At 39.3% G+C, this 27,810-nt stretch overlaps 1 protein-coding gene across 2 annotated transcripts; it reads left to right on the top strand.

Moving 5' to 3' along the window:
- Positions 1–800: 800 nt before the first annotated feature.
- On the top strand, positions 801–27,754 carry tecpr1a (tectonin beta-propeller repeat containing 1a). 2 transcript variants are annotated; one of them, XM_036573046.1, is made up of 25 exons: positions 801–917; positions 2,137–2,369; positions 2,952–3,134; positions 4,031–4,153; positions 4,260–4,382; positions 5,034–5,208; positions 6,182–6,282; positions 6,401–6,502; positions 10,409–10,557; positions 12,028–12,578; positions 13,150–13,295; positions 13,624–13,779; positions 15,843–15,992; positions 17,422–17,579; positions 19,234–19,361; positions 19,475–19,577; positions 20,551–20,647; positions 20,907–20,986; positions 21,160–21,216; positions 21,464–21,638; positions 22,734–22,869; positions 23,076–23,168; positions 23,356–23,462; positions 24,398–24,517; positions 26,135–27,754. In XM_036573046.1, exons 2-25 carry the CDS (start codon positions 2,145–2,147, stop codon positions 26,291–26,293), a joined length of 3,597 nt encoding a protein of 1,198 aa, XP_036428939.1. In that variant the 5' UTR covers positions 801–917; positions 2,137–2,144; the 3' UTR covers positions 26,294–27,754. The 2 variants fall into 2 exon arrangements, 1 of the variants encoding a protein (XP_036428939.1); XR_005007374.1 differs by lacking the exon at positions 26,135–27,754 and having other exon boundaries at positions 23,356–24,279; positions 24,398–24,431.
- Positions 27,755–27,810: the final 56 nt, after the last annotated feature.

Here is a 27,810-nt window from a genome sequence, read left to right as displayed (position 1 = left end):
AGAAGTCGGTTGAATGTTCTCCTTCTCACAATCCAAGTAATCCCAAATACATTCAGTGATGTTGAGGTCTGGACTCTGGGGTGGTCAGTCCATTGTTGTGAGAACATCAGCAGCTTCTTTGTTTGATTTGTAATTTTCTTCTTTTTTGCTTATTTAGTGTTTCAGTAATGGCTTTTTGACGGCTCTCTTTCAGACTCATAGTGCTCGGTTGTCTTCTCACAGTGGAAGGATGAACAAAAACACCTGTGGAATTTTTTAGATCTGACACAAGAGTGGAGCTTGATTTTCTCTTCTCTCTCACAGACGAAAGCTTTAAGTACTGTTTACCTGATAACAGTTTTGATGAGCTACAGGTCTTGCACGGTTGTTAGGAGTCCCATTTTCTCTAAATCTAAATCAAATTTTGGAAAATCCTGTTTTTCACTTATTTTCCTTTGATTTACTCTTTCTTATGTAAGTGGATTATTTTATACCCAATCTCAGACATATTTTCTGAAAAATGCTGTTTTGACTGGAAATAAAATAAATGAAGGGTGGTCTCTGACTTTTCCCGTGTATATCCCTGTGTCTGTCTAACTTCATTTGTAGTTAACAATGCAAAATAGTCTTGTGTTTGCTCCTTTAGTATGTTTGGCCTTGATTGGCATACTAAAAAAGCTGACGAAAATGAAAAGTCCTTGCTCCACATTCGGGCACACACATAAACACACTGCTCAGTTTTCTCTGGTGACAGTTTCAGAACTTCAGCGCCATCTGTAGTTTAAACCCGTCCTAGCAGGTCCCATCACTTCCCGTTTGGGCTCGGAGAGGTGGAACTGTCAACAGTGGACATGAACGTGTTTCAGACCGGATTTATGAGGCTGGTTCAGACCTCAGAATAACTGCAGTGAATAAACCCTATGAGGGGTAGCGTTAAGGTAAGTCGGGTGGCTGAAATGTCTCCAGCTGGCAGTACTCCCTCCTCTCTTCTCTTGCGAAAATCTTATGTTTAGCTAACGTTATCGTTAGCCATTTCCCTGTGTCCAATGCGCTGCTAGCTAAGTTAGCTAGCTAGTGGCCTGTCCTGTCATTCATTAGGCAGTGGCACGATAACATGTTGACTTACAATTTGCTTAAGAAAGCACTCTCCGCCATGAATAGAAGGTCTAGACGTTTTTTATTTGATTTTGTCTTGCTATGACAGCACCACTGTCAGTGAGCTAGCTAGCCAGAACTGCCGGTGCCTTAAGAGATGAAGGAAGCGAGTACAGACTGCGACCATGTAAAGACACCGCTGTGCTTACAGTCGGCGCTCTGATTTCTCTTTGGTTATTCCTGTTTATATTGACATGAAGGTGTGACAGACAACAGTTCTATCATTACTTATTATGCATTGATACAGCTGTGGTCTGTTGTTTTTTTGGTCTTCTTGTGTGTCTAAGGTTCAGTGTTTAGCTGTTGCTTGTCTTTAGGGTTGTTTGTTGCTTTAAATGGGGCTGTTGGTTTTGCGCCACAGCAGTGTGGAGCGTTTAAATGAAAACGTCTATGTAGTGCGGGCTCTCACAGACAAAATGAACAGCCTTCTGAAGAAGAGTTGTGATGAGAATCAGTCAGTTTATTGGGGAAAGGCTCATACGGATTGTGAGAACTTATTTGTTATTTGAGTTATTTTATTACAGACATGATTGAGTTGGACGTAGGACAATTATTCATCGTTGTTTCTTATATGAGGGAAGTGTCTTTTCGTTTTCATATAGCAAAATGGGCTTTCAACAGACCTAGTTTCACGCACTTTTTGGAAGCAATATGTTAAATCTATACAATATGCAATTGTATATATTATATATTTCTGCACAATTCAGTCATTAAGATATTATTAAAAGTCATCTGATATGAAATGTTTCATTCTGAGAAAACTTACCGAGTCAGAAATCTTCACAGCAGTGAAACCAGACGCCCAATTGAATTATACAGAAATTACAAAAAAAAAAAGGATTTTCCCTTTTAACTGTAAAAGTTAACCTTTAAGGTTTCTTGCTTGGCCGTTTGCGATTGGACATATTTTTATGCAGTCTGGTTGCATCTGAAGTGTTGAATTACCCTCAATGGCATATGTAGAGTTACGTCTCTAAGTAAGTAACTGTCTGTGTGCTGCAGAGTGTATCATGCCTAGCTCCCTCCTGTGGGCAGTAGATGTGTATGGGAGGGTGTATAGCCTGTCCACAGCAGGGCATCAGTGGGAGCAGTGCCGCCATGCCCACCTGGAGTTCAAGCGGGTCTCGGCTGTACAGCAGTGCTGCTGGGGCATCGCCTGTGATCACCACATCTACCTGAACGTTCATGCCAGCGACGTGCCCATACGCTACCAAGAGGAAACCTATGAGAATCAGGTACTTGCAGCCAGGCTCCTAAAGGACAGTTTTTAGACCAACAGACAATCAGTTCTGGTCCTGGATTGCCTTGAGGCGAGCACAAATTAGTGATTTGGCTGCTCCAACACACCAGCTAAACCTGATGATTAACTTGTGAGTGCCCTTCAGGACCAGAAGTGATGACCCCTGATGTAGACATGAAGAAATGCATGTCTAGCAAGTAGGGGTGTACAAATGAATCTAAAGGTGATGATTCAGTTGCATTGGTTTTGAAATATTGTAATTAATAGTAGTTAATTGTAATAATATTAAATGTATCATGGGCTCTCTTTTTCTGGCCGAAATAAAACTCTCGGGTTATTTTCAAATGTGAAAATACTGTATAAATATTCATACTCAAGGTTGTGTGTTCACTGTATTTAAAAGGTAATTCTGAATTATACCCAGAGAATTAAATCAAACTGAATTGTGGTGAAATTTGAAATTCCATGATGAATTTAATAATTCCTTAAAGATTCAGATACAAATTGTTGCGAGGTTAAAGATTTGCAACTCTAATAGCAAAGCTTATTTGTTTGGTGTGATGTTGTTTGGGGGCAGCGTTGGAACCCAGTCGATGGCTTTTCAGATCGACTGTTGCCTAGTGACCGTTGGCAATGGAGCGATGTGACTGGGCTGACGCATCAGCCGCTAGACAGCTTCCAGCTTCCCTCAGAAAACTGGGAGTGGGAGGCTGACTGGTATGTGGATGAAAACTTTGGAGGAGAGCCCACAGAGAAAGGGGTAAGTGAATATGCTTAGTAAGTCTAAGGCTCCCACTATAATTTAAATTAGTAATGACGTGATCTACCAGTTATTTTGATGACAGTACATTAATCAGAGCTTTTAAAAAAGGCCAAGCAATAAAAACTTACTTTACTGGACAATAATGAAAATCTGAAAAACCTTTCAGAGATTCCAGAACACTTTATTGGGGGGAAAAAGGTGACCAAAGATGCCTTTAGAAAGACTTCATTAAAAAAATAAATTCACAACACTGTGGCAAAAGAATGTACAGACAGTCATATGCAAACATTTGAATACTCCTGGTCAAATTCCAGTGGTACATGCTTTGTAGATTTTCTAAGTGAAAATAAGTTATCTCATACTTTGAATGGAACAAACTTAAATATGTCATTTTTATTCAAATTTTAGTGCACAGTTTCTATTTATTTTTTTAGTTTAACATAAAAAAAAACATAAAACCTAAAATCTCAAATGTTTCATAACTTTTGCACAGGCTACGTTTTGTTTTTTTTCCCCAATATGTTAATTTCAGAAGAAAATAGAAATAGTGCATTAAAATGTGCAGAAGTGTGTTCTCTGTAGAGGATGTGTTAACTTATTTCTAATTTCTACTAATCAACAAAATGTAATATGATAAACTTTTACACATGACGGGATATGGACGTGTTTATCAGAGACTGTTTCTTACAGTAAGGGATCAGTATTGGAACTTAAAATATTTATGGTCTTTGTGCAAACTGCCAACTAATCAGGGTACAATGTCACTAATTATTTTTATAATTAAGTCTTCGAGTTAAGTTGGTTAATTTTCACAGCCTTAATTCAGTGACAGTAGAATGCTGTGCTGCTCTGACTCAGCTGTAGCTTGTAGCTCATCATCTCTGTGCTTCCAGGGCTGGACATATGCTATTGATTTTCCAGCCACTTATACCAAAGACAAGAAGTGGAATTCTTGTGTACGTCGGCGCCGATGGATACGTTACAGGAGGTACAAGTCACAAGACACATGGGCTAAGGTGTGTGTACTGATTTGAAAGAATCTCCGGTATGACATGTTACTTTATTGTTTCCAAGTTGACTTTCATTCAGTGCATCAGAATCATGTGGTGTGTGTGTCCTTAGATCCCCTCGGAGCAGACTGGCTCTCTGCCTGACCCATTTAATGACATAAGCTGTGGTGGTTGGGAGATCACTGAGGAGCCTAGAGGACGTCTGTCTTTGTGGGCCGTTTCTCTGCAGGGAAAGGTCAGCTACATTGCACTTTTTATCTTGTGTACTTATTATTTACATAAAATATCATGTAATTACTATTTCTCTTGACAGTTCAGAGGTCTGTGATGAAAAGCAACAGCGCTGCCTTGAACTGTTACAGTAAAATGAGTTGTGTCTCTTGATGACATCCTCCAGGGAGGGCTGTCACTTTTCATCAAATCTCTTTTCTTGGGGACTACCCAAAAGTAGAATAATGATGTATTTAAATGTCAAAAATCTGTTTCCTTTATTTTACTTCTTTATTCTTTTTCTGAAAGACATGTAAAATATACAGGATGTCATGCCAAAACCTTATATCATAAACATAATTAGTTTTCAATGGAAATTAATAGAGTAATTCTGTTGTGCTATTCATCATGGAATTTTAACACGTTGTACAAGAAAATGAACATTTTCAATGTAAAAAAATAAATTAAAAAAAGTGACAAAAATGGAGGTACAGCGTTTTGTAATGATATCTTAAAAAGGCCATATTATAGAAAGAACACTTTCCACATTTGTGTGTAGTAAAAAAATACATTATGGCTGTTTTTCCATTTAAAGGACACATATCAAGACACATGTTCTCTGTCTGATCAGAAATTTCAATGGTCATTGACTCTTCTGGACTTTGTTTTGGTGCAGGTCTGGTTTCGGGATGGCATCCACTACCTTAACCCGGAGGGCTCAGTCTGGGAGGAAGTGTCTACACCTGGGGAAGTGGTTCAGATCAGCTGTGGACCAGCTGACCTGGTATGGGCCGTGCTGTGGGAGGGGCAGCTGCTGGTCAGAGAGGGCATCAGCAGAGACTACCCTAAAGGTGAGCTAATGTCTTTCTCAGGTTAATATTTTAATTGCTTCAGATGGGTTCAGCTATCTGAATTCAGTTGGCTGGCGATCCGGATGTAGGCATTCCCTTGCACAAATTTTTGTGTTTTTCATGCTAAATGCTAAGGTGTCACTGTTAGTCAGCAAAGATTGAGTACATTTCTACGCACCCAATAATCCGATCATAACCACATTTCTGCAGTTATCTGATTATTCAAATGGTCATGTAAACAGCATACTCTGATATCTTAGATCAGAGTAAGGTCTAGAAAACTGAGTAAGAAATCCGATAAAGAGAGCTGGATTTTAGCTGAATAATTTCTCACGGCATGTATACTCTTACTCAGATTTTTTCGGATTTCTCAGTGTGTGCATGTGCAAAAATAGACAGCGGAACCGGAAAATGCAAGTAGCGTTTAATGCAGCACCCGTGAGATGGGAAAAAACACTTTTGGAGCGGCACTGAAATTGACTACATGCTTGACGAAATTAAGGATTCTAGATGATATACGTTCATATTTTCAGGTAAATTGCCACAGTGTTTTTTAGAAAAAAAAAGGCACAGCATGAAGTTTGAGTTTAACATTACGTTTATGTCACGTCTTATTCTGTGAGTATATTGGCTGGTTGCAAAGCAGAAATCAGGATTATTGCCTGTCTCATGTAAAGTTTTCCATTATCTGATTACTCAAGTGCATGTAAACGCAGTGATTGGATTACTCACAAAACATGATTTTCAGCAGTTATCAGATTGTTAAGTGCATGTAAATGCACTCATTGACAACAATGAACCTTTTAGGGCAAAATATAGTTGCTGGATAGAAGAAAGTGTGGGAAAGGCATCTTCTCTTTAAAAGTTATTCCAGTGTAGTTTCCACCTGTGAACAGATATGTGTGTATTATGGATTTAACAATTTGTGTTGTGCATACATTAATTTTGTAACTATTTATTTCTAAATTTCCAGGCTCCTCCTGGGTTGTGGTTGAATCACCAAGTCCAGAAGTCGGTGCTATACATGTAGCAGTGGGTGTCAATGTAGTGTGGGCTGTGACAAAAGATCACAAAGTAAGGAGAAATACAGAGAATGAGTCATTGAACACTTTTAAATCTTCCCCTATTCATTTATGGCCATAATAAGTTACAGATGTAAACAGCTAGGATTTTTGTCTTTGTTTTAAAACAGGTTTGGTTTAGACGGGGTGTCAATTCACACAATCCCTGTGGCTCTGGCTGGATTGGTATGGTTGGCGAGATGGTGATGATCAATGTGGGCCTCAATGACCAGGTGAGGAATCAGAATTGTTGTTATAAAGAAAAATGCCTCAGTCTGTGTCTGCTGGTCTCCACCATTTCAGCATTTTTTAGTGTAGTAGTGGGCGGTATACCACTTCACCTGGTATACTGGTTGAAATTCTTTTTTGTCATATTTGTTATACTGGTATGCCACAAATAAGTGCAGATAACATGACATTCAAACAATGCAAATTGTGCTGTTGTTAACTTGTTTGTCATGTATAATTTAGTCATGTTTCAAATGAAAATAAAAACGCAGCAGACCTTCAGTCACCTGTCTTGTCCAAAGTAGTCTGCTTTGTTTTCAAGGCAGTGGATATAAAGGAACGGCTAGTCTTTTGGAGTTAACCTTAGTCTAACATGGACAAATGACCTGAGAAATCTGACAAAAGTGAAGTTGGCTTCTTATTCAAATTTCCCATTCCATCTTAAAGGGTGCAGCAGTTACATTCAGTACAGATATGAGAATTTAACTGCTGCTCCATTTAAGGTGAAACAGAAAAAAGCTGCCAAATCAAAATCCAACTTTAAACATGTAGAAATTCTCTCAGATGAGTTTTTCTAACAGGTGTCTGCCCACATATGCATGATTGTGAACCAAAAATCATGTATTACATCACATGGGGCTAGATGTGGGGCTACAGATGAAGCAAAACAGAATTCTTGGTGGGGGAGATTTGTAGTGTGATTAGTATATATATATATATATATATATATATATATGCCCATTTAGTCATCAAGAGAATTTGTGGGGTTAAGCACTGATGTTGGCCTGGCTCAAAATCAACATCCCAGAAGTGTTCAGTGCGGTTGAAGTCTCTACTCCGTGCTGGAGTTCCTTCACACCAAACTCATCAAACCAAACCATGGATCTCACATCATAAAACATATGGTGTTTCTGTCATGCTGGAACAGGAAAGGACCTTCCCAAAACTGTTGCCACAAATTTCGCAGCATATAATTGTCTAAAATGTCTTTGTATGCTGTAGCATTAACATTGCCCTTCACTGGAACTAAGGGGCTTAGACCACACCCTGAAAAACAGTGCCAAAGCATTATCCTTCTTCCAAACTTCACTGTTTGCTTTATGCATTTTGGTAGTGTCCTTCCAGCAACCGTCAAACCCAGATTTGTCCACCAGACTGCCCGATAGTAAGCATGATTCATCACTCCAGAGAGCATTTTTCCCCGTGGCGATTTACTTTACACCACTCCAACTGACTCCAAAAACCCATTTCATGACGCTCCCAACACACAGTTTTTGTGCTGATTTTGTTTCCAGAGGCAGGAAGTCTGTAGTAAGTGATGCAAGAGAGGACAGGACATTTTTTAATGTTACAGCACTCAGCGGCCCTGCTCTGTGAGTTTGCGTCGTCTGCTGCTCCATGAGCTGTTGTTGTTCTTAGATACTTCCATTTCACAATAATAGCACTTATAGTTGACTGGGGCAGATCTTGCGGGGCAGAAATTTCATGAACTGACTTGTGGCAAAGGTGGCATTCTTTTACAGTGACATGTTTAAAATCACTGTGCTCTTCAGTATGACCCATTCTACTGCCTGTGTTTATCAGTGGAGATGTGTGGCTATGTGTTTTTATGTTTTTTTGAGTGTGTGTGTTTTGTACACTGTCTGTCAATGTGTGACTGTAACACCTGAACTCAATAATTAAGACGACATTCTTTTGGCCATGTAATGTATGTTAACTCCTTCGATTTTTTTTCCACCAGTTTTAGGATTGATTGTCACTTTCTGATTTTATAAAATAACATTATTGGCTTTGTTTGTCTTCAAAAAAGTCTAGTAGCGAAGATCACGGTGGCATCATTAGCACTGGTTAAAGCATTTCTTTTTCTGTGTTTTGTGCTGTAGTTCTCTGATTGCTTCCTCTGGTGCTACTCTTTATATAAGACTGAGTGTTATGGCCATCAGGGATTTGCACAGACGGGCAGGGTTGAATTACTCTGGGTGTGTGTTTGTGATCATCCTGAATGCTGAGTGGTATGGATGGGAATTACAAGTGCTGAAACCAGCCCTCTTCTCTCACCTGACACTACCCCTCAACATGGGCAGAATGCCCACCAAAAGAATCCAGCTAGGCGGCCCTATACAAGGCTATATTCTGTGTACCCAGAAGATACTCACACCAAAGTTAGCAAGTTCACTTGATCTAATTCTGTATGCAGACTGAAGATGTGTGGACAGAAACTGGACACTCCACACTTTCAACTGCCTTCTCAGTTCTCCGGTTTTTGCTGCTTTGCAGAAATGGTGTGAATATTTGGAGAAAGACTCTGTGGTTTTACAAATACAGTGTCTCCAAGTGAAAAGAGTTGTAAATAGGATTAAATAATTGTGGGAAAATGGCTTCCAGACTTTGTCACTGTTGTTGATAATACAGTGGGAAGTTCTGGTGAGCAAATATGTAAAATTGTACCTTTGCCCTTGCTGTTGTGAGTGGTATCAAAATCTAGTATAATGGGGCCTGACTAATATGAAAATTTTATGACTGATACCTATTTCATGTTAAAGATAGCATTTACATTAGGGCTGCACGATAAATTGTTTGTTTATCATTAGTGCGATCTAAGTTTCTGCTATAAACACATCAGTAAGAGCTGCGATGACAGAAGAGATCAAATTACCTCATACGTGCAGCACCAGAGAGATGTCATATCATTGCCAGCACAAACCGTTAGAAGCCTACTGGGTGCTTCTCTGGGATGGAACACTGCTCTCCCACATGGGGATACAAGGAACTTAACCATTAGGCTAAATGGCCACTTAAAAAACACACATGAGCACAGCTCAAAAACTCCTCCATTTTAAATTACAAGCCTGTAAAGACGCACCAAACATTAGGATTGTTCTCACACCCAGTATTTTGTCTTGAAAAGGGGTAGTCATGGCTACTGTCACAAAAAACATAGTTAATAATTAAACAAAAATGAATAAACAAACAAATATATATTTATATACAAATATTTATTTGCTCTGGTGTGCTTATATAAAAATAAATATATATTTATTTGTTTTAGTAACCTGTATAGAAAAAGCTGTTGAGGTAATGCTGAATTTAGTGCCCAAAAGTGCTTGCAGTCCAGATGTAAGTAGCTGTTAATATTTGTTTTATTTTGTACAACAGTGAATGGTGCTTTTGTAATTTTGCTCTATGCTTAAAAGAGAGGTTAGGTAGATTTAGAAGACAGTACATGAATTATAAGCAGGAATATATATATATATTATTATTAATATTAACAACTAATATTAATAATATATTATTACAGCGTCCATTATTTTCTTGCCTTCAAATCTTCAGGAATGATTTTCCACACATCCAAAAGTTCAGTCTTAGAAGTTGGTTTCATTTTCCACTTCTCACGATCCATGTAATCCTAAATACATTCAAAGATGTTGAGGTATGGACTCTGGGGTGGCCAGTCTATTGTTCTGAGAAAACCAGCAGCTTCTTTGTTTCATAAGTACTTCTTGATCTTCTCAGCCGTGTGCTGGTGGTAGTTTGCTGTAGAAGGAATTTCCAGAGAGTATTGCATGATGTTTTAAAATGTGTTTGTACTTGTCAGCATTCATGATGGCTTCAGTCAGAAACAAATCACCAACTCTTGTATTTGTACTGATCCTCTAGGGTGCTTGACTAATGTTTGTAGACACACTTTATCAGTGTACATTCTGCCTTCTGCTACTTCTAAAGATCTCACATAGAGATTATTGCATATCATTTTCATTTAAGTGAGTACTTACAGTCTGGCTTTCCTGTGTCACTTAGTTTAATATTAAAATTGCTGTAATTTTATTTATTAAACTTTGTGAACCACTGAGCTGCTGTGCTGAATATATGGGGCAGCCCTGATGTTTCCTGTCTATAATGATATGTTGCAGGTGTGGGGGATCAGCTGTGAGGATCGGGCGGTATATTTCCGGCAGGGTGTGACGGTCAGTGAACTGAGTGGAAAGGCTTGGAAGGCCGTCTCTGTGCCCAGAGACAACGAGCGCTCTCACTCTAGTGCCAGCGCCAGCAGTCTACAGAGGTGAGTGAAGGATGACGGTCTGACCTTAAGTCAGTAAGGGAAGCCTCAGGGAGCTGTCAGCACACTTCATGTTGACAACAAAACCAACAAAAGAATACGTCCATAGTCAAAAGCAGTGGCCATCAGGTGGAATTATTCATAAAGGAAGCTGATGTAACTGAATTGACATTTACAATAAATGTTCAGCTGAGGTACAGTGATTAAATGAATTAAAGACTTTTAATATCACTGGTAGGGCTGGATAAAATGGTTGCTTCTTAGATGTATCGCGATTCTCTTTTAAAAGATTCTGAATTCACAAAACATCAGAATCTAAAAACATAATCATAAAATGGCTTTGTTTGCCTTACTGTAAAATAAAACTTGCACGCAGCCACAAACTTTATGACATAGGATACTTTGGCACAACCTGGTTGGAAGAGGAAAAAAATGCAGAATCTACATGTTTGCAGTCACAAATTGGTCATAGATATGGTTTATATGCAGTAACAGGCCCCCTGCAGTAACACCATAGCCTAAACATGCAAACAACATAAACATACCCTGTCTAAGAACAAGGCTTTGTTTAACAATGAGCTCAGGAGATTGCTAACAAGCTAACAGGCTAATCCAGTAATAAGCCTTGGTCACACTGGACTACTGCCTCACTACTTCTTTGGCAGAGGTGGAGAAAAAGTCAGGCGAGTAGGTAAGAGTCACTCTGAGGTGGTTTTGGCGGGAATGTGTAATTCAGTAAATGGTTAACATTAGCTGGTTAACTCGTTTTTTTTTCTTTTCAGCTGTGAGTAACTAGGGACATTATGTTGACTGAGGAGCAGATTCTCTGGTTAGTATTTTTCAGAAAGAAGATACCACAGCTTGCCCTCTTGTTTTCTATTGGCTGACATTCCGAGGTTTGCAAATTCGTGGGATTAAAGTACATCTAGATGAACTTGGCACGAAAAAAAATGTAATGCCTCCGGAAGCGAAATGATTTTTTGCGTTCTTATGTCTTTGTGTCTTTTTCCATTTCAAATGAATTGGCTTTTTTGCCAGGTAGATTTTACCCGTGATCTGTGTGACCGCCACTTTAGGCTTTTAGCTTAAATAGTTACTGAATGATTGACTGTAAAGCTACGGCAAAATAATAAAGAAAGCATGCAATGTGTTTAAAATGTGATTCTCGAGAAAGATTTTAATTAAATCAGGTAATGTTTAAAAAGCATAAAAGCTAAAAATGAAATAGAAAGTAAGTCGAAGATGCTGTGAAACTTTTTAATGACATACAGGAGAAAATCAGAATATCGGCTGTAGAACTCAGAAATACAAACCGCATTTTGGGTTATTTTATGAATTTAAAATATGGAAAAGTAAAATTGTCCATTATTGTTTCAGTGTCAGCCACAATATAGCGCTTATCAGTTGTTGTTATTGGCCTAGAAATTCAGTTTTGAATCCCTAAGACTAACACTGTATACGTATGTCTTGCAGTGCTGGTTGTTATTTTGGCGGTGAGGTTCACCTGCAGTCACAAGCTTCGGTGCTGAGTGATGTCGATTCTGAAACAGAGAAAGTTACAGAAGAAGCCCCTCCCACCCTTGAGCCAGACGATGCCCCTAAACCACGAATTCCCAAAGTGACCAGTGACAGCTTCATCTCAGAGCTAGTGTCTGATCGAGAGGGACAAATTGGGCGGCGTGAGGGTCCTGCAGCTGCTGCTGGACCATCCATTCCAGAGGAGGAAGGGACAGAGGGGGAGGTGGAAGCTAAAACTGCCCCCACCCTAGTGCTTTCCCCCAGCCAATCTGGAGTGCCAGACCCCCAATGGAGTAATGTGGACCTGGAGGAGGCCCAAACGCACCTGACTGTGGGGACCGTGGCAGACTCAGCTGAAACCTGCAGCCTGTCATCTGTAGCCACTTATAACCTGGGGCTGGAGGAGCAGTATGGACCAGACGAGCACCCGCTGTGGGCCTGGGTCAGTGGCGGAGGCTGCGCAGTCGACTCCCACTCCCAACTCAACTGGTTCAACTCCACCACAGGTCAGCTAAACCCAGTTTCCACTGAAACACTTCATGCTTCTTACACTGATCAGAGAGCTGTCTGATTGTAAAAAAAACTATTGGGCACCCCTGGCTAAATTACATGTTTTGTTGATTTTTAAAGTGAACATAAATTCACTCCATACTTTGTAGACATCAGTTAGCTTCTTTTTCATATCCTCAGCTAGCTGCTTAAAGAAGCCTATGGTTGTTGTGTGACAAGGTTTCGAGTATTCATTTGTCTAGGACTGTCATTGTCAAAAAATCATTGAAATTCCCCTTCAAGCCTTGTTTTAGCTTACTGAATGTGTTCACATGCATTAGTCATTGGTCTTAAAGACCATGGTGAATGCAAGAGAGGGGTGGGGGACATCAAAAATTGTCCTCCATGTAAGCATACTTCAAAATGTGTATTCTCTCACTTTTACTTGAAAATCTGGCTTTTTGGTCAACTAAGGAAATCCATAGTAGGGAACAGCCCTAATTTGCACTAATGTCACTTTCTAGTGGTTTATTTATTCTTGTTGGATTCTGCTGGGTGTTTGTCCTTATACATTTGTTCTCTTTACAGGCTTGAACTCATCTATGCAGGCCATGTCACTGTCCATCACACCTACGCAGACTGCAGCCTGGCGCAAGCAGATTTTTGAACAACTAAGCGAAAGGTCTAAAAGAGAGATGGAAAACTTTAAACACTACGAACAGGCCATTGAACAGGTGCCATTTAAATAGAAAATCAGATTATTCTCATAGAAACTGACCAGTAATTTCCTTTGGTTTACTGGGTTTTGTGCTTTGGTTTATTTGTTTTGTTTTTTGTTCTTGATAGAATGCTCCAACAGGAGTAAATGTAAATATCCACAAAGTAAGACTTCAAAAAAGTAGGCTAGTCACATAGGCTGTGTTAACATGTTCCTAATAGATTTGTCCTTAGTCCCATTATCGGATACTTTGTTCAGTGTTACGTTAAGCAACAAAATGAATGTAACATATTTATAAGGACCTCTCACTTCTTTTTCTTTCTCTTATTCTTGCCCTCTTTCAGTCCGTTTGGGTTAAGAAAGGCAGCATGCAGTGGTGGAGGGACTGGAAGCCTTACAAGTGGGTGGACGTGCAGTTTGCACTGGAGCAGTTCTCAGGAGCCGAGGGCAACAAGGATGGCATCCTGTTTATATACTATACCTTTAATGAGGAGAAGAAGGTGATTTCCGCTCTAGAAATACAAACTACCAGGGAAAATCACTTGTGATTGTTTTACAGTAACCCTGTTTTTTAATGAATAACCCTCTATAGATAAAAGGAAAGTATAAGTACAAGTAGTAAAAAAGTGTAGTCTTCGGTACTGCACAGTTCTGTGTTTTCAAATGTTGTCCCTGTAAATCGTCTAGTCGATTTATTATTCATAGCATTCTTGGTCAGCTAAGGCTCCATCAGTCCTTTAATTATGTGTATTTATTTCTTTATTTATGTTCTTACTAATTAATTTATTTTTGAATAAATTATAGTTAAAACTTTAGACATTTCTACAACTGGAACTTTTGACCATGCAACTGTGTGTCCATGTAGGTTTATGCATCATTCTATACTGCTCGCCATTAAAATTGCAGAATAGGTAGGTCATGATAGAGTTTGACAACGTTGACAAGCATGGCACATGTGCAAATTTTATGTGCGAGTTATGCCCCCTAGCTGGTTCAAAGCACCTCATTATGTGTTTGCTTATAGTCAGTGTTCTCTTTTGGATCAAACATGCTCTGGTGAAGGAGATGACAGCCATATTTCCAGTGTGCAGACTTTGAGCAAGGGAGAATTGTAAGAATGCAAGAAGCCCAATTATCCTTCCAGGGCATCGGTGCACGTCTTGGACAGAGTCCACACTGATTAGTATATGGAGTCAGTGGGTTGGATTCACCAAAGTGAGGGCTCCAGATGGGAGGATGGACACTGGGTGTGTATGGCAGTAATGGACCAAACAGCCACTCACAGACCTTAGGCCAACAGTCTTGCTGTGTTGCACTTCAGCAAGTTTCCACCTGCACTGTTCGGCATTGTTTGCGACAGCAGGGCCTTTCCACTTGCCACACATCGCTTTGACTACTGCTGACCCTTGACCTTAGGCATCTGGAACTGCAGTGGTGCCAAGAACGTCACCAGTGGCAGGATGACTGGCATTGTGTTGTGTTGTGTTGTCGGCAAGTCCCATTTCAGTTCCTGTGATGAATCCGTGGATGGATTCCATGGTGAGAGGTTCATGGAGACATGCATTTTGAAGTGGTACCACACCAGGCATTATGGTTTAGGGTGCCGTTCGGTACTACTCTCGTTCGTGCCTCATACGCATCGCCGATAACTTCACCAGCCAGCGATACATCACAGAGGTGTTGGAGCCTTATCCACATGTGCCATATACCAACAGGAAAGTGCTCAACCACAACGTTTTACAGTTCCTGGATAACGACCATGTGCCACTTATTTGCTTCATTGTATATTTACCCAGTTTGCCCCTACTGAGCTTGTCTGGGACATGGTTGAAAGACAACTGGTGCATCAGAGACCAACAGCAGCTACCACAGATGAACTTTGAGCACGTATAGAGGCCGCATGGCGTGGCATTCCACAAACACACATCCAGTGTCCATTCCTTTCCGTGCCAGACCGTGTAGTAGGGGTTATTTCTGCCTGTGGTGCATATGCCAGATACTGATTATTGTGTATTCTGCATGCCAGACCAAGATCTGTTTTATATGTGTCATGTATCATAAGCAATCTGCCAGTTAAAAATCACTTTAGATCATGTCTTTCTTAATGTTGCAGTTTCAGTGGCCAGCACAAGGTGGATATAAATCAGAAAAGAAAATGTTAAGAAATCCTGTGAGGACAAAACTTGTAAAGATGATTCCAGGAAAGTAGAATGTAAACTCTGCAAACATTGTTTTACTTACTGTATTTCGAATATGATGTGCCACATAAAAAAACGTAAAAGTGTGAGGTGTTGTGCAGCTCTAGTGAACGATACTTATAAATTGAAAAAAAAAATGTTTTAATTAAGATGTATAAAAAAATGTAAAACTTCTACCAGTTTTTCCAAAAGTTCTGCATCTACTCTAAAAACTTATTCAGCAGAGTAGATCTTAGTATCACACGAGCTGTGTTAGAGGCTGCGTAGCCAGCCAAGCACTACACAGTGCAGAGAGTCCGAGTAGGCAAACAATGATTTAGTAGTCTTTTGAACCAGTTAGCTCAGTACTTTTCTTCTCTCTACAGTATCTTCATGCATTCATTAATGAAGTCACCATCCTGGTGCCGGTGCTAAATGAGTCTAAGCACACGTTTGCCATCTACACAGCTGAGAGGACCAAGCAGAGGTGGCCTATCCGCCTTGCAGCTGCCACAGAGCTGGAGATGCATGACTGGGTAAGGAAACAAAACATTAAGGTGTATTGCACAGTATATATCGTCTATACTGGTATACCAGCACTGGTGTCGCACAATAATATTGATTGTTGTTTTTAAATACTTTTTAAATATTAAGTTTTCTTTCTGGTTAAGTTACTCTGGGTAACTGTTAGAATATTATGTAAGCCTCCTTTTACTGTAGTTTCAAAAGAAACAGAATATAAAAAAAGCTAGGTCACGTTCCTTAAGCAGACCTGTTATTACATAAGTAATAGTAAGTAGCAGGAAAGTTAGGTTCAGTAACTTTATTAACGCAAACTTAAATATCACCTGATACCAGTACTGTGTAAAAGTTAGAGACCATCCTTCATTGTATATAAATACAAATTATTTGTTTCTCAGAAAAAAATCAGAAAACATACTTTTAACAGAAAATTAAATAGGGCTGAACAACTAAATAAAATATACAGTGTTTCAGTATTTAGCATGCCGAGCTTTATTGCAGCTTCCGTTCTTTTTGGGAGACTTACTTTTAGTTTTCACAGAAATCTGGAGGGATGTTTTCACACCTCCAAAGTTCAGCCTTAGAAGTTGGTTGGATTTTCTGCATCTCACAATCCATGTAATCCCAAACAGATTCAGTGATGTTGAGGTCTGGACTCTGGGGTGAACGGTTCGTTGTTCTGAGAACACCTGCAGCTTCTTTGCTGTATTTGCAGATTTTCTTCTTTTTTGTCTGTTTCCTTTTCTTAATAATGGCTTCTTAACAGCTACACATCCTTTCATACCCAGAATGTTGAGTTGAGAAAAGTGCACAGAAACACCTGTGGATTATTTTTTTCAGATCTAAAGCAAGCGTGGTGCTTGATTTTTCTCCTGTGTCGTGTTTTCTTTTGATTTTCCTCTTCTTCATGTAAGTGTATAAATCTTATAGTCTTAAACCTAATCTCCTCAGAAATATCTCCTAAAAAAAGAATGACTTGTACCTAAAGGCCATTTTGACTGTGAATTAAATAAATAGTGTCTGACTTTTGCACAGTACTGTACAGTTAAAAAACATTGTGATACTGAATTTTAACATTACTGCCTAGCCCAGAATGGACGGTGCTTCAGTCATCTTCAATCATTGCAGTTAAACTGGTGAAAAAAAGTAAAAAAGTTCAGTTATGATAGTTGCCAAGTGGCAAATTTTAGTGATGAAAGAATGTAACTCTTTCTGAGTACTCAAGCTGCAAAAACCCCTAAATCACACCTTACTCATTAACAGCACTCGCAACAAAGACCGTTTGTTGACACACTTGTTCAACCTGCAAACTGACGTTACCCTGCGACAAGCCTTGACATGTAGCAAAGCTTTAGTGACCGTTTAGATAGGCCTCCCACAATGAGTAGACTGAGTGTATCCTGCTATTCCTGTTTTTGAGTGACTGTGTTTGTGTCCTCTCAGCTGGCCCTGCTCAGTGTGTCCTGCTGCGACTCCCGAGGCATCCACGGCCCACCCTCCAAACAGGCCATCTGGTCGGTCACCTGCAAAGGAGACGTATTTGTCAGTGAGCCCACACCAAGCCTGGAGGCTTCTCCATACCCTATGCCCTGTGACCAAATGTTAGCTCTTCCTCTGAACTATATATCTGAACTTCATCATTTATTAGTTTTTGTTTTGTTCTAGGGTCTAGAAATGCATTGATGCATTATGATGCATTAAACTGAAGATGGCATCTGCATTAATTTTGGAATGTTAGAATTGATTATAATCAACAAGGGTGCATTGATTGTTTTGGCCTAAATGAAATTCATAGGCTATTGTCAGACATAAAAGCTGTATTGTTTATATGGTCTGTATTTCACTAGTGTGTAAAAAAATCCTCATATCACATTTGCTTATTTAAGTGTAATTTTAAACATAATTCTGAATCATACAAAAATAATCAACATTGGTGGGGGTAACGCGATACAATAATGTAATTACTTTTTTCATTGACAAAGTAGTTTAATGCATTACAGTTTATATTCTTGCCATCACTTACAAACTAAGAAATGTTACTTGGGTTACTCAAATGTCTCTATGAGAACAAAATAAATTTCATGCAGTGCATTCAAAAAAAGAAATTTCCTCTATATGCCTAGGCAAGTCTCTTTAGGTAGTATGTGTGTGTGTGCTACCTACAACAGCTGAATGCACAACTTTGATTGTGAATCACCTTAAACTCGCCCAGCAATCTGTCCAAGCATCTAATCATGCTAACGTGACACTGATGGGGAAAAAGACCTCCACACTAAAGAAGAATTAGCTCCTACCTCACTTAAACAGGCCAAACTCTATTTCTATTCAGGAACACTTCTGTAATAGGGTTGAGCCCACTAGTGATTGTTTGGTCAATCAAAGAAAGTTTCCATCAGTCATGATTGTCAATAAAGTTAGATGATAAAAATGTCCAAAACCACACTGCTTTAAAATGCACAAATGTAAAAATGATGTTTTACTGTAATTGGCTATACTGAAAGGACTATTTGGTTTCCCTTGTGCTTTCCCGTTGGTAGTCGTATGCAAAAGTTTGGGCACCCCGGTCAAATTACATGTTTTGTTGATTGTCTAAGTGAAAATAAGAAAACAAATCCTCTACAGAGAAAACACTTTAATATGTTGGTTTTTAATTCAAATTTTAGTGTTTTTATTTATTAGCTGTGTTTAACACATTGGAAACAACTAAAACATTAAATATAAAATATGCCTATATATTTTAAAGGCTACTTTTAAGTTGATTTTCTAATATGATAAATTCAGCAAATAAACAGTAATTGTATATTAAACTGCAGAAGCGTGTTCTCTGTAGAGGATTTGTTATTTTATTTTCACTGCGAAAATGTAGTTTGACCAGGGGTGCTCAAAATTAGTATAGTAATGGGAATCTTCTTTTTTTAAGAAGTAATTGCTAAAGTAATCTCATTACAGTTCAAGAGAAGTAGTTTGTCATTTGTAACTTATGACTTTTTTTGAGTAACTAGCCCAACAGTGAAAATCAAATTGAGTCATGGTGAAATATGATATTTCCACATGCATTGAATTGTTTCCTAAATAATTAGAACTGAATTAAATCATTGTCAGACATCAGAGATTTGCATCTGTGGTGTTTGTATAGATTGTCTGTGTATATAAGGAATAGTAGTGCGTGTTTGTTCACGATGTAGTGTAGTGGTATGATTTACATTATTTGTTGCTGTTAAGTCTAATGATGGTGAGTGCATTTTGATTGGACAGGTTCTGGCGGCAGGTTGGAGGGCACTTGCATATTGTGGAGTGTAACAGTCTGGGAGTGGTCTGGGGGATCGGCTATGATCACACAGCATGGGTCTACACGGGAGGCTATGGTGGAGGCTTCTTTCAGGGTAAGTGAACTTTATTGATGTTTTTTATTGACCAAATATTTTTCATGTATTCTGACAAACAGAAACTAAACAGGCAGCTTGTGTTTGTGAAAACATATTTCTTAAATAACTAGGACTTGCCAGCAGCACTGATAACATCTACACACAGACTGATGTGAAGAGTGTGTATATATATGAGAATCAGCGCTGGAATCCCGTTACAGGCTACACAAATAGGTAAATGCGCAGTTTTGCATGGCTGGTAACACAGCAAAAAAAGATAGCTTAGTGAAAGTAAAGTGAAAGTATGTTAAATGTATGTAGTATATCTACGACTTCTGCAATATATCTACTTTTATGCATTTAGACCTTGATGCAAAAATGTTATGACATTTTTCAACCAAGTTCTAGACAATTTACTTGTAAAAAGTGATTTTATCAAGTGAAACTGTTATTGCACTGGCAGCTAATTTTACATCCATCAAACATTATTTCATAAAATAAGCAAAATTATCAACCAATGGAATAAGATCATTTCACTTGATAAGATTCAATTATATAAGTAAATGTCCAGAAATAAGTTGAATAATCGCATAATATTCTTACAGTATCTTATAATGGAAAATATTATTGACTGTATTTAATTGAACTGTTTTTTAATTAAACAGTGAATTAAATAATGTGTGTTTATTCAGTAATTTGTAAAAGTTTCAGGCACCTAAGGAAATTACATTTAAAAGCAAAAGATATTGATCTGATCAGTAAGGATTTATTTGCACAGAAAAACACTAAGATTAAAATAAATACAACTCGTTTTAATAAAATTTGTGATTTTATGTATGTCTATATGTTTAGCCTACATTTCCCAAACCCTTCCTCATGGCAGTCCAATTCCTGGTTTGGTTAATCAGTACTTCATTAAATTAAATCTCTAGTGATGGTGCTGGTGGTTTTGAACAGTCCAGGCTGGGGCAGGATGGGGTTGTCAAGGTGAAGTCTGAGTTGAAGCTAGCTCACTACATCTCAACTGCTTTTTTAAAATAGGACATTCCTATTACGTTTTACCCCATTCATTTATTTATATTTATTTTGAAGTTATGCAGAGTTTCACTGGCAAAAAAAGTACTTTCTTCTGGTATTTTGCTTAGGTGCCTAAGAATTTTGCCAAGTACTGTATGTACTTACTGCACTGCCTGTGTGTCTCCTGCAGGGGTCTCCCTACAGACCGCTACATGTGGAGTGATGCTTCAGGCCTCAAAGAGTGCACCAAAGCAAACACTAAACCACCCTCCCCACACTGGACATGGGTTTGTGAATCTAATCATCACTTGCAGTAAAGTGTGTACTTAACAAATACCACTGTGTTCGTTTATTGTCTTTGAAAACTTCTCATGAAGGGTCTGCCATGCTTTTATTTGTTTAGAGGACTAAAGGAAACTGTACTGGCTGCAAAGTATGATAGACGGTATATATCACAGAAAACTTTTGTTGCTTCATCACCTGTTAAAATGCCAAGAGCAAAAGTCTAATGGTAGTTTGTCTGTTTGTCTATTGTCTGTCTGGCAGGTGTCGGACTGGGCCATTGACTACAGCGTATCTGGAGGAACCGACAGAGAGGGTTGGCAATACGCAGCTGATTTTCCAGCGTATGTTTGGAAAAACTATTCATTCTGTCAGATCTATTTGTGCATTCTCAAGTAATGGGATACCTTGGCACAAGATGTTTGCAGTCTTTGTGTGCATTAAAACAAGTTTAAATGTCTAAAGTAAACAGAATTTCTTTATTGTTTTTGTTCAACAACTTTATTTGCTTTTTCAGGTCATACCATGGTCATAAAACTTTGAAGGACTTTGTCCGCCGCAGGCGTTGGGCCAGGTATCTCTCTTGCTCTGTCTCACTTTCTCTCTGTCTCTCTTTTTCTCTCTTCTTCTCCCTTTCACTCGCTACATGATTCTCATTCTGTCTATCTCTCTCTGTCTCTGTGTCTCTGCTTGTCCCTTTCTTTCTGTCTTTTTCATCTTTCTGCATTTTTCTCTCTTTCTGTTGCTTTCTGTCCTTGTCTCTCTCTATCTGTCTCTCTCTGTTTACTCAGAACCTCTGTCTTCTGCTTATCTCCATGCAGGAAGTGTAAACTCACCACAACTGGTCCCTGGCAGGAAGTTCCACCCATCCCTCTGAGTGACGTCACCATCCTGCCATGCGGGCTGAAGAATACGGTGGAGCAGGTGCCTCTGTGGGCCATCAGCAACAAGGGAGACGTCCTCTGTCGTCTGGGGGTCACCTCGCTCACTCCTGCTGTAAGAGAGCAGCTCTTAAAAACACACATAATATTATTTATATTCCAGTCATTAAACCCTAAAGAAGTCAGGTAATATGTCAAAATATTCACAGACACAACAGAACTCTTTGTTATATAGACACACCTGAAGTCAACTACATGCATCTGCCATCCGCCCCATTAAACAATGCATCTTTTTGGTTCCTGCCCCACTCTGCAACAGTACAAGAGAAAATGTTGTCAGTCAAGCGCTTCCCCATATAATTTGAGATTCCGTTTGGTTTTAAAGGAGCGGTGTTATTGGATTCTGAAAGAATGGGTTGAAAATGGGCTGTAGGGAGGGGCTGGGGAAGGTAAGGCACCAAGTAAAATTTGCCTAAGATGCTGCATATGTTAGGGCTGACATTGAAAATGAAATGGATTAGTGGCTCTGAATGTCTTCAGTACGTTATGTTGCAAAGTGCAATTCTGTTGCCCTCTGCTGAAACCGTGAAAAACTTTCATGCTGCTGATTTCCACTCTGCGGTTTCAGAGATTATCTACACATACATCAGTGCTTGTGCAAGCAAAAATGATGTGTCAGAATTTTGTTTCTTATTGTTATCATCTGAAATTCCAAAATTAACCAATGATAATAATTCAGGTTTCCTATTCATTGACAATATATCAGCTCCTGCTACAGTACTGTGAAAAAGTGTGAGACCACGTTTCATTTATTTCCAGTCAAAACAGCCATTAAGTAAATCAAGTTATTAATTTTTCAGCATCAGCAGAAAAGCAAAAAACATATATTTAATAGAGAGCTACACAAAAGCCTTAACAACTAAATATATATTTAGCTTTTATTACAGCTTCCATTGCTTTTGCAAGACTTGATTTCAGTTTCTCAAAGAAATCTGCATTCCCCCTTTCTTATGCAAGTGAATTGTTTTATATCTCTTCAGAAATGTCTCCTGAAAAATTCAACAAATTGAGCATGTTCGCTTGACCTTTGCACAGTACTGTATATTGTGTACTCTTGCTGCATTTCTCTTCAGCAGAACTGTCATTTTGATACAGTTGCCCTGCTAAGTGATGCATGTCTTGTCTAATCTGAATGGTGGTTGGCTTTTAGGGAACATCATGGCTCCATGTAGGAACAGACCAGCCTTTTAAGTCCATCTCCATTGGAGGGGTATACCAGGTTTGGGCGATTGCCAGGGACGGGTCAGCATTCTACAGGGGCTCTGTGTCAGCCCAGAATCCTGCAGGTACCACACTGATCAACTCCTAAGAGTTAATTCAGTGTCTTTTAAGTACAGATGCATAAAACATAGTATACACAATAGCATTTATGCAAGTGTGTAAATAATTGTACTTCCTTCTGCTGTTACTTAGTCATGCAGGTCATGCTGATCATGCTGACAGCTGCATTGTTAGGTAAGCATCCATCATCTATCAATGTGTGTGCTTACAGGAGACTGTTGGTACCATATTCCCTCCCCAAGCCGACAGAAGCTCAAACAGGTATCAGTGGGCAGGACATCTGTGTATGCAGTAGATGAAAATGGTAAGACCACCAGTGGCACTGAAGACCGCTTGTTCGGCCAGTATGACTCCAAAAATTGATTCCAAATGTCTAGCATATGCTGCATGTGCATCTAGTGCATTTGTCATATAATTGTGCGTTACATTATTGCTCAATTTTAAAGCCTTGTCATTTCCTTTGAATAATGTTGTGGTCTGCATATGTGCAGGAAACCTGTGGTATCGCCAAGGTGTAACACCCAGTTACCCTCAGGGCTCTATTTGGGAGCACATCTCTAACAATGTCCGAAAGGTGTCTGTGGGGCCTCTAGACCAGGTCTGTACAATTACGTGCTGTGTGTAAAAGGGCAATAATGGACCCATGCCTGTGTGGACATTTCAGACCACTTGGTGATTGACAATTGCATAGCCTTGGCAATGTAAACAACCCTACAGCAACAGGCATTTTTTTATTTTTCTTTAGCTTTTATTTTCTGGCAGTGGTCAGACTTTAAATCTGTGTGACATTGGGATGCAACATTAAACTTATATTCAGCCAAGAGTAATTGCGCTAGCCACTATAGTAAGTGTTATTAATTAATAAAAGTAAGAATTCGACCAGTCAGTCAAACACTGTTAGCATTTGCTAAAACAGTGCTATGGCTAGGTGACTATGATAAGCAACGAATCATTATGTGAGCATTGTGAGCGTTTGTCAGATAGGTTAGACTAGCCAGCAAATTATGAAGAAAGAACTTAATTTTCTTAATTTTCATCCAGTGTTAGTACAGGGGGAGAAGAAACAGCTCTATCAATAAGCTGCTCTCCAAAGCCCGGTTTCACTTTTGTGAAATATGGAACTGATCTTTCCTAAATAGACACTGCAGACACATTTTAAAGCCATGCAATAGTCATTTCGTCACACTCAAGGGGAGGTTTTAAAATGCTAGCTAGTTCACTCACTCGTAGTCGGTCAGGCACTACTAAAGAGACCTTGGTATGTGGGGTGGGGAAAGGAGCCACTGAGGGATTTGAGGGATAACTTAACATCAGTGTCTTCCAACACAGTCCCGCCCAACTTAAAACCAAGCGAGGAAACACAAAGGACAAAACATCTCTCCATCGGAATCACCAGTGTTGTCCTTTATTTTGTAGTCAGTAATGTATTTATGTATATATCTATATGTGTGAACAGATTAACTAAATAAGTTGACAGCACTTTAAAAAGGAATGGTGTTATGGTCTCAGTATGCAAGATGTTGCCTTTTTCAGGTGTGGATCATTGCAGATAAGGTCCAGGGCAGCCACAGTCTGAGCTGTGGAACTGTTTGCCACAGGCTGGGCGTGCAGCCCATGGAGCCAAAAGGCCAGTCCTGGGACTACGGCATTGGGGTGAGCTCTCTGTTGTTGTGTTCTTAGTTTGCTGTGATTGTAGCATAGCAGTCACTGTTTAAGTGGTAGTTTGGCCAGAAAGCTAATTTACATAATTTCCCCATTACCCAAGATCCTGTTGATCAGCCAAGATATTGCTGGTGTCCAATGTTTACTTCTTTAGTTTTTTAAGGAGCTATAAGGCTATTGTAGCTAACAAGTAATAGAAGCTTAAAGGCCACCAGTTAGCAGTACATAAACTACATGCCTAAATCATCGCACACTTCATACTGCTTTAAGTTGTAATCTCTTATAGTCTTGCTTAAGGTTTTTCTGACACTGTGTGACACAGTGTTATTGTACACTATCTGGGCAAAAGTGGGCCATATACACCCCTCCTAATTATTAGTTCAATTATTAGTTCAGATAATGGGTGTATAAAATCAAGCACATTATGCAGTCTCCATAGACAAACACTGGCATTAGGCTGGAACAAGAGCTCACTGACTTTATACATGACACTGTCATAGGATGCAACATTTGCCACAAGTCAGTTTGTGAAATTTCTGCCTTGCTACATCTGCCCTGGTCAACTGTAAGTGCTATTATTGTGAAATGGAAGTGTCTATGAGCAACAACAGCTCAACAGCAGAGTGGGGATGCCTAGTTTTGGAGCACATAGTGCATAAAAATCCCTTATCTAGGAGATCACGAGTTCAGTCCCTGTTGATGCTGTAGCCATCCGTGCCTGGAAGTCCAGGAGAGCACAACTGGCCTCGCTCTCTCTGGGTGGGTAGGATGGCCCCCGTCTCTCCTCATCACTCAGTGCAGTGCTGGCCAGCGCAGGCGTCTGTTAGCTGACGTAACTGTCAACTGGCGGTTGGCGCTTTCCTCCGAACGCGTTCAGCTGTCCAATGACGTTGCGTTAGTGCCAGTTCAAAAAGATGTGGTTCACTTCACAGGTCTCGAAAGAAGCCTGTGCTAGCCTCCTCCCACTACTAGCGCTGGAAGTATTACCTATCTGCTGTTGCAGTTTAAATGTGGTCTTTGGAATGATGAGTCATGCTTCACTATTTGGCAGTCTGATTGGCAAATATGGGTTTGGCAGGTACCAGGAGAATGCCAGCTACGAGAATGCATATGCATAGTGCCAACAATAGTTTGGTGGAGGAGGGATAATGGTCTAGGTCAGTTACAGTGAAGGGTAATGTTGCTACAGCATACAAAGACATTTTCGACAATTATATGCTTCCAACTTTGTGGCTGCTCTATATTAATGCTCATGGTTTTGGAATGTGATGTTGAAAAAGCTCATATAGGTGTGATAGTCAGGTGTCCACATACTTTTTGCCATACAATGCTTGACAACGTTTAGGCTTTGAGATGGCTGCTACTACTGGTTTTAGCTATGCAATGTACTCTTGTCCATTTTTATAGATAACAGTGTCCTACAGTCAGAAACCACATAAGCAAGTCTGTTGGGGTACTTAACTACTCACCTAAAGAAGTAGATTTCATACACAAAAAAAATGTCTTGGCTAACCAATTATGATTGGGGTTTTGGATGAAACTGATGAAAATGGCTTATAATAATTTCTCTTTGAAAAATGGGGTTCCTTCCTCTGTCTCTGAACACAGGGAGGCTGGGACCACATCACAGTGCGAGGAAACACCATGGAGGCTCCCCGTATCCGCCTGCCATCACTGACCGACAACGGCAACAACAGCACAGCACCACGCAGCCCGCTGCTGAGCAGAGAGCAGTCTGAAATGAATGGCAACCCTGTAGGATGTTAACAACACTTCCCTGCATCCATATCCCCTCTCTACACCGTAGCGCTGAAGCTCACGACCAACCCTTTCAGCTGTGTAGCTAATGTGTGGAGAAATATCCACTCCAACTGATGTTTAGCCTGTAAAATTCCAACTTTGTTTTTTCTGTCTTCTAGCATTTCCCTCAACTCTCTGTAGCTGGACCTCTTCATGTTGAAAGAAAGCTCTGCCAGTCTGACAGTGAAGTCTTGCAGAGGTTAATCCCAAAAATGTTTAAATAAGGTTCCAACATTCCGAATGGAATCCACTGAATGGAAAATGTTGTCCAGGTCTAAGATTAATCCCTTGTCCAAGGAACAGACTCATAGTGTCTTTTATTATATTTTAACATAATATTTTTGTATAGAAGTTATTAATTTGTATTTATTTATTCATTGTCATTGTCTGTGGTTATGTGAGGTCTTTTTTCCTTGATCTTGTTTCTTTATTTGATTTCAGGGGCAAAGAATACAAGCAGTGTATTCAGAACATATAGACCGGACTTAATGTACGTTAGACAAGGTACTCTACACACGGTCAACTCCTAAACATCATGAACAAAACAGAGTATCACGCCTGTTTACAGACTGTATCACTGACACGACAATTTAAACAGACAGAAATTAACTAGCACAAAGAGCACTGAGAAACTCATACAGATGGAATTATTTAATGCACTTCTGTTGAAGGCTAGTAGCTGATTGTTCGCTCATACTCTGCATTGAGCGCTGAAAAGGGACCTATAGAGACATCCAGTCTTCAGGAGCTTTAGGAAAGCTTTTGTAGGCTGACTGCATGGGAACTTTCAACTGACCATCATTACAAGCTTACTATTGTGTCGCTCTCCAATACATGTGCAATACTTAGCATTTAGACACCGATAGAGCAGTGTTTCTTTTCTCAGGAAGTCTTCTTCAAACTCCCAGTATACATTTCATCAACCTACGTCACTTATAAACTCAAAGGCAGCACAGATGAGAGTTTGCGCAACATTTATTTTTCATCTTTTAAAGTTGTATTATGGTCAGTGGTACTGTACGATTAATTTTAGGTAGATTTTTATGTAGGCATAATGTGAAATGTCATTATGAATATTGATTTTAGGGCATTATTTAAGGTTAAGCTGTAAATACGAATGAAAAGGCTTTATCATAAATATATAGGTACACAAAAGAAAAGGAGAAAAAAACTGTAACTGTAATATAAACTGTTGTAACTGGCAAATGTCAATGTAAAAGTGTGTATAGTTTTGCACCATATTTCTGTATACATTCCGTACTGAAATGTGTGTGTTAAAGGTTTTAAAAAGGAAAGGCTTCCCATGTTTTTAACTTCCATAATCCAGCTGTAAAAAGCTGCGCTGTTATTGTTAGGTACATTAAAACACCTCAGTGTTGATGTATGCATGGCCTGTGCCCTTTCAATAAATGTGGCTATAAATAATAACATTAATTTATGCTTGCTTTTCAGTCCTTGTAAATTACAATCATTACTGAAGAATT

The sequence above is a fragment of the Colossoma macropomum genome, unplaced genomic scaffold, assembly GCF_904425465.1.
Source record: "Colossoma macropomum unplaced genomic scaffold, Colossoma_macropomum, whole genome shotgun sequence".
Taxonomy (NCBI): Eukaryota; Metazoa; Chordata; class Actinopteri; order Characiformes; family Serrasalmidae; genus Colossoma; species Colossoma macropomum.
Note: the sequence above shows the minus strand (reverse complement) of the source record. Positions and strands in the feature narration are given on the sequence as shown.